The sequence below is a fragment of the Bufo bufo genome, chromosome 9 (genome assembly GCF_905171765.1).
Source record: "Bufo bufo chromosome 9, aBufBuf1.1, whole genome shotgun sequence".
Taxonomy (NCBI): domain Eukaryota; kingdom Metazoa; phylum Chordata; class Amphibia; order Anura; family Bufonidae; genus Bufo; species Bufo bufo.
Genome location: NC_053397.1, coordinates 104,903,167 through 104,911,068, shown reverse-complemented (window position 1 = coordinate 104,911,068; position 7,902 = coordinate 104,903,167). Strand labels below are relative to the sequence as shown.

Sequence of the window (7,902 nt, the reverse complement as noted above, 5' to 3'; positions counted from 1 at the left end):
AGAGTTATGGCGATTTCTGTCAAAAGCTGCAGCTCACATATCCTGCTACGACCATTGGTATATCTGCAGTGCTCATAAGGAGGGGGAGTAAAGGGTGCATTACACCTGCTGATAGTAACGTTCATAGTAGTGCTCGTTAGCGATCATCTGGCAGTTTAATACTGCTGCCGATTGTCCGATGAAGGGGCTCGTTCATCAGGTAATGCAAATTTTTTGACAGGTAAAAAAAAAACTTGTTTGTAGGCAGCAGATCGTGGTGTCTAATCACAATCTGCTGCCGGAAAACAATGATAGGGAAGAGTGATCGTTTATCACTGAGGAGGAGATTGCAGCATTTAATAGCAGCGGTCTCCTCCGCTAGCGAGTAGGCGATTGCCGGGAAGGAACGTTTCCTTCCCGTCAATCGCCTGTTAAATCAGGCTGTCTAATACACCCTTTAAGGGCCCATTTATACTGCCAGCTTTTCTTATATTTTTTTATAGCAAGTCGATGAAAACTCATTTAGCTCTATTTACATTGAACAGTTATCATCACTGTATATTACCAAGTTATTTGTTGATGTGATCTTTCCTTCCCATACAATTTTATTACCGGCAGCACATCCCCATTTACACAGGACAATGTTCTGCCAGGAGACAATAACTTTGATGTCCACCTAAAAGGTGGTGATCAGCTGACCAACAATCTTCATTTTTCTTATTTCCCATCTTATGAAGTGATGGAATCTCCTTTGGACATGCCATCCCTTTATGATTGTCACAAGAATGAAGGGGTCACAGCACTGGTTTAGCTCTGTGTCCTCTACACTTAGGATACACACTGCTAGATATCACCTTCATTCTCAGGATCGGTGAGGATTCCAAAGGTTGGGCCTCCACCAATATGCCATCATTTTATCATATGGAAAAACTCTTTAAGATGCATTTCATTAAAGAAAACATGGTTGAAATAGTGAACATGTCCTTACCCTACAGAAAAGTCCTGTATGTGAATGTCCTTTGAAAGAATAGCATAATGTCAAACACAACAAACCTTGACCCTAAATATTTTCTAATATCCCATAAATGCCATCCTTCTATTGAATTATTTTGATAATCCTGGAGACACTGATGTAAAATTGGTTACTTTAAATATACATTGTGTTGGCATGTCCTGAAAATATGGAGTTGAGTCATGTGATTAGACTCTTGCTAAAATGGAAATGTGTTTATTAGAAATCTTTCCCTAGTCACGGGTCAATATTTTGCTCCATAGTAAACCCACAAAGAAAGTAATAAGCAAAACACAAATAACACTTTCTAACGTGTTCATGAAAAGAAAAGACCACAATGAATAAAAAAGATGATGCAAATGTGAGCTAGTGTGCATTCAAGTTACATTGGTCAAATCCTGGACTACAACAATCAACACACAAACCAATACTATGCTAGGGAGGAGGTCTACATAACAGGTGTGACTCTTTTCAGCTCATGCTTTTTATCTAGCTTACAAACTGAACTTCTCTGACATTTGCTATAGTCCTCCATGGTTAGCCTGTGGCCATCTGCATGAAAATCTTGACAGATGGCTTCTAATACAGGCTGAAAATAGTGGTCCTCAAACGGTTCACTTTGACATTAAGAAAACAGCGTCTATATCATATAAAATATAGGATGTTGTCTTTCCAACTGCCTGCAAATAACTCTCCTGGATTTTGAAGGTATGGGTGCAATCCATACCTGTGGGTTTTTTGATGAATTAACATTTGGGGACTCTTGGTTGAGGTTGCTTTCAGAGGTCCTACTGCTTATGAGTGTGCCACGTATTGCTTCTTCTAACACATGACATTGAATGCCAAGCGATTTAGTCGACTTGGAAATATTGGCCATTACTTTCTTGTTTTTTGTGCCAAAAACTGGATCAGTTTGTGTGGACTTATGAACTTGGCCTGGGAAATAATCTGTCATAGTACCAATGGATCGTGTATGACTTGTGCGGCCGGTACCTTTTCTTATGAATCCTCTGCTACGATGTTCTCTAGAAGACTGATGTATTGGTAATTCTATAACCGTCACTGCAGTTTCTTCTGATAAGCTTTGTTCAGAATCAACATCTATCACATCAGAAGGAGAAGCAATGGACACAGATATTGTACTAGAACATAAAAGAGTCGGTGATCGAGCATATAAATGATCAAAATTATCAATGCCTGCAAAGCTGCACATTGGCCTTTCATCTTTTTTGACACTTTTAGATTTCAAAGTTTTATTGATGCACAATTCGGATGGAAATATAGTAGGTATTGCATTTTTCTTTAAACATCGAGTTGTTCCTCTGACTTCGTAGCACTCAAAACTGAAGTGTTTTGAGCAGATACGAAAGGCTCCTTTTGCACTAAGGAAAATCTTTTGAGACAAGGCATCTATGTCTTCAAACTCCTGCGGTGTCTCTAACAGCCATCTTTTAATTATATCTATATCCCTTGGAAAAGAATGTAGAACTAAGTCAGGATCTTTGATCTTCCATGAGCTGTTACATCCATTTACGATGCAGGACGGCATGCTGTAAATAAAGAAAATAACAGTTTTATTACTCTGATTCACACTGTACTTAAAATGCGAACAACAAGTCATATGGTCCAAAGTCTTTAAAGGCAATCTGAAATGCAACAAAGGCAGCTCTAAGGCACTCTGCAACACCTTGCTTCTGCTAGCCACTCCCTCTCTTTCTTGATGGCCAGGATCAGGTTCCTGCACAGTCATCTCACCTAGCCCTGTCAATTAAGAAGAAAGCAGGAACTTATGAATAACCAAGTCTCATCTCAGGCAGCCATGACTCTATTCCAAGCTTGGGATGCGATGATTATACTGCTGGTTCTTGGGAAAGTTAACCCTTAGGATACCGGAGGTTTTTTTCGTTTTTGCGTTTTCATTTTTCTTCCCTATCTTCCTTGATCCATAACTACATAAATAACAAAAAATATAAACAAGATGGGCATCACCGAGACCAAAAACGCCCGTACTATTCAAATATAAAAATAGTTTTTCAATACAGCCAATGGTGTAACGGAAAAAAGGGTCAAAATGCGCAAAATTGCAACTTTTTCATCGCTTCTCTTACCCCAAAAAAATGTAAGAAAATGTGATAAAAAAGTCACACACACTCCAAAATGGTATCTATAAACTTCCAGATTGTCCCACAAAATATAAATATAACTATAAAAAAAGTTATGGGGGTCAGAATATGCTGATGTAAAAAAAATATAAATATATGTATATATATATTATTTCAAAGTTTAAATTTACTTTTACACTATTTAGACATAAAAAAATATATATATGTGGTATCGCCGTGGAAACAAAACCCGTAAAACCGAGGAATTGCTTTTTTTCAATTCCACCCCATTTGGAATTTTTTTCCCGCTTCCCACTACATTGTATGCCATATTAAATGGTGATATTAGAAAGTACAACTTGTCCTGCAAAAAATAAGCCCTCAGCCTGCTATGTGAACGGAAAAATAAAATAAAAAAGTTATGGCTCAAGGAAGATAGGAAAAATGAAAACGCAAACAACCTCCCGTATCCTAAGGGTTAAACTCACTTTTAGATAATTGAAAAATTGTCTTGTAGGCCAACGTAAGGTTTATCTATGACTGCCAAATAAACCTCACCTAACCACATTTGTTTGTTTAGAGGTTTACAAAAAGCCATTGTCTCTTTGCACCTTTTTGATGAAAACTGTTGTTATTCCTCTGAATCTGTAGAAAACAAAAACAAGCAGCAGCGTTTGCCGACAGGTTTGCCTGCCTGGAGGAACCATTGATTTTCCTAAAATAGAGTAGAGAAATTATCACCCTTCCGTTCCCACAACAAAACAGAAGATATAAACTGCACTTCTAGGCACCTGATCCACTGGTGACTTTGTGGTAAATCTGAAGGAATGAGAAGCTGTTACTCCACAGGTATTATACCAAAGGCTGCAGCTCTTTAGATCAGCGCTCCTGACTGTATTTGTAGTATATCAGTTTGCCACTAAGGGCACATTTTATTTGTCCTGATGTGGACCAGTGTAGAAGTGGCAAGTAAGAATAAAACAAGTTATTTCCTACAAATGATTCAGCCCCATACACTCTACATTACTGTATGTTGGCAGCACATCCCCCATCTACACAGGAAGATGAGCCGCCAATCAGTGCACATTCTTTTATGCTTACATAGGAGATCAATCAGCTGACAAACAAGGAAACAGGGGGGAAATTAGATGGGCTGACAATAGGTCCACAAATGTTTCTTTTTTAAAAGGGTTTTCAGGTACTTTTATATTGATGGCATATGTTCAGGATAGGCCACAAATTTCTGATTGGAGAGGGTCCAGGACCCCCCCCCCCCAATAACAGCTGTTCGGCAGTATCCACACCGCTCCCTCCATTGTGCAGTGGATAGAAGGAGCTGGTCACTGCAGTGCTGCACTTATTAAAATGCGTGGGAGCAGCACTGCAGTAACGTTCACTACACAATGGACGGTACCAACACTACTTCAGAACAGCTGATCAGCGGGGTGCAGGGCGTCGGATCCCCACCAATTAGATATTGATGGCCTATCCTATGGTATAGTATAAAACATGCATTGAAAATCCAGGACACTTTAAGTGGAAGTAGAAACACACAGGCAGGTGAAGTATTGTCTTCCCCCTTTTCCCTCTACCATACTGATAATACTAATATTTTGGACATCACTATTCCATGCAGTCCTCCTAATGAACTGTGGCTCTGAAGCCTCCCCTACAGCTATATTAGTTAGGGTCTATTCACACGTCCGCATCCGTTCCGCAATTTTCATGCAGACAGCACACCGTTTGCGGTCCACATCCGCACTTACATTCCGCGGCCCTGCAAAAAAATAGAGCATGTCCTATTCTTGAGGCATGTCTGGCTAGCGTCTCCCATCTCCATTGCAACATAAGGACGACCCACTCACCCCATTTAGCTACTGTGTGTGTGCAGGGAAGGTTTGTCCGTGACAGGGATGACATGGACTCACCTGACTGACACACCTGCAGGGACTGGTGGGTGGGACCACGTTTATACTGTATGTATCCAGGGGGCGCTATGGTGTGTTACTATCCACAAATGTAACATCCAAACTAACACCCGACAGAGGAGCAGGCACTAAAGAAACTGCTGCAGCCCCGACAGCCCCCACTGATCCGGCCTGCTTCTGGCATTAGTGCCAAGATTTGGCCAGATAAATCCTGCTGCAAGCAGCAACTGTGTGTGGCAGAATCCCAGCACTAATGCCGAAAACAGGCCAAATCCCCCCAGGGCCCATTCCAGTTAATGGGCTCCGAAAGTGAAAGGTAGTATCTGGCTATGCCGGACTCAATGAACTGTTTAGCGCTCGTGTGAAACTAGCCTTATATATGTCCTCTTGAGCTAGTATATACCCAATATCCTTACTAATATTGTGGTACAGGAAAACATGGCCTGACTATTTCTGCTGTGATTAGGCAGCCTATCAGCATCTCTCCAGGACCCATAGTCCCCGATTTCTGTGAAAACCATGGCTATCACGTCATGGTTTCCTTAGTAATCAAAAAGGGACAACCCCTTTTGAGCACTGCCGTTCACACTGACTGGTGTTTTCTCACTGAAAAAGCGAAGACCAAAGATTCTACCAGTCTCTAAAAGAAAACTATCTATAAATCAATTCAAGTATAGTACATTGCACACCTATCTTTAGCAGGAATTGCAGCCTTGTGTCTATGAGGAAAATCTCTTAATAATTTTGGATTTTCTTTATTTTTTATTAGGTTCTGTACTACATTGAAAACAAATTCTGATATATCCTCTCCAGAACACTAAAGGGGTTGTTTAGCCTCGCCGCAAACTTAATCTGTGCCCAAAAATTGTGCCCCAAGAACAAAAAGTAAAAAAAAAAGAAAAGACAAACACACTTACCTCTTCACAGTCAATCCATTCCAGCGTCACGTGTCCTGTCCTAATGCAATTGATAACCTGTTGAACGGGGGTTTTATCAGGATAGATCTGATTGGTGGGAGTGCAACACCGTGGACCCCCCGCTAATCAACTGTCTAAGAAGGCAGCAGTGCTCCTGTGAGCACCGCGGCCTTCTCGCTGCTTTTACGAGGTGAGGGACGACATGTTCATTGTTCACGTGGCCTAGGAGCAGCACAGCACTATTCAAGTAAATGGGGCTGAGTGCAATACCAAGCACAGCTGCTATACAATGTACTGCACTGTGCTTGGTGAGCACGGAGAAGTCGGCGGCGCACACAGGAGCGCCTATTCCTTCTCAAGAGAGGTGATCGGCACGGGTCTCAGGTGTCAGACTCATACCGATCAGTATACAAATCTCAGAAAAACCTTTTAACCATTTCAAGATACAGCCATTTTTCACCTTCACAACCAAGCCTTATTTTGCAAATCTTACATGTCACCTTATTTGGGCAGCATGGAGTTTGTATGTTCTTCCTGTCCTTGCGTGGGTTTCCTCCACGTCCTCCGATTTCCTCCCACACTCCAAAAAGACATGCTGATGGTGGGCAGCACAGTGGCTCAGTGGTTAGCATTGGTACCTTGCAGCACTAGGTCCTAGGTTCAAATCAAACTATGTACAACATCTGCATGGAGTTTGTATGTTCTCCCTGTTGCGTGGGTTTCCTCCAGGTTCTCCAGTTTCCTCCCACACTCCAAAGACATACTGATAAGAAGCTTAGATTGTGAGCCCCACTGGGGGGCAGCTTGATGCTAATGTCTGTAAAGCGATGCGGAATATTGTAGCGCTAAATAAATTTGTATAATAAATACGGCAATAACTTTTGAGTTCTTTTATTTATCCAAGCCATTATGAGAATTCTTTTTGTGGTAAACTTGTGTTATGTTTTACCTTTATTTATAAAAAAAAATTAAAATTTTGCTGCTCAGCGGTGTACGGAGCACGGGCTGTAGACACTTTATGAATAGGGCCGCAGCAGCAGTGCGTACAGGCAGGGGCGCATATTGCTGCTCCTGCCCGTGCCTCCCGGAGGTTTACTAACTCCTGGCATAGCACATGAGTACTCTGTAACCATGTGCAATGCCAGGATTAGCTGAGAGGGCTCCTGTTTCTGCCTGCTCTGCTACGCTAAGAGCTGACATGCAGGACTCTTAGCGAAGCAGGCAGAAGCTTTCATAAATGTTCCTCAATAAGTTATTTTCTGATGACACATTCCCTTTAACCCATTACTGACCAGCACCGTCTTTAACGAGAGGAGTGACACCATAGATGCGGTATCGCCGGTTGCGGACATTTAACCCTTCGGATGCTGTGGTCAATCCTGACGTCATCCGAGCTTGCGAAAACCCTGAAGCGCACGCTTCGGGGTACGCTCCATCTCCCTCCGGCAGCGATCGGACGAGCCGGAGCATGTGTGCAGCAGAGCAGCCCCTGTCATAGAGAATGACAGGAGGCTTCTGCATAGTATTTCCTATGGAGCACTGCTACATTTCTCATAGACTAATGCATTGGAGTCTATGAGAATAGCACACTAATAATTGCTTGTTACGGTTCCCTATGGAAACTATAAAAAAAAGTGAAAAAAAATACTAAAGTCTTTAAAAATAAATAAAATTAAAAAAATATAAAAATTCTAATAACTCCCTTTCTCCAAAATAAAAACAACCTAAAAATATAAAAAAATACACATCATGGGTATCACCACGTGTGAAAATGATGATTACACTTACCGGTAATCTGATTTTCCAGACCTCACGATAGCACCACAGAGAGAGGATCCACCCCAGGGGCAGGAGACCTGCAGAATAAAAAGGTGGAGCCTCTCTTCCACCTCAGTGGTTTACAGAGCGTGAGAGTGACTCCAACCCAAGTTAGTTTAACCAATATATAACATTTACATACTTTT

The 7,902-nt window shown here is 41.6% G+C and overlaps 1 protein-coding gene across 2 annotated transcripts in view; it reads right to left on the bottom strand.

Moving 5' to 3' along the window:
• Positions 1-884: 884 nt before the first annotated feature.
• Positions 885-7,902, bottom strand: part of LOC120979060 — a 62,890-nt gene continuing 55,872 nt past the window's right edge. For both annotated transcript variants that reach the window (XM_040407584.1, XM_040407585.1), the window contains exon 2: positions 885-2,541. In XM_040407584.1, the coding sequence (XP_040263518.1) occupies positions 1,632-2,540 (909 nt within the window). In that variant the 5' untranslated portion in view covers position 2,541 and the 3' untranslated portion in view covers positions 885-1,631. The remainder of the gene's footprint in view (positions 2,542-7,902) is intronic.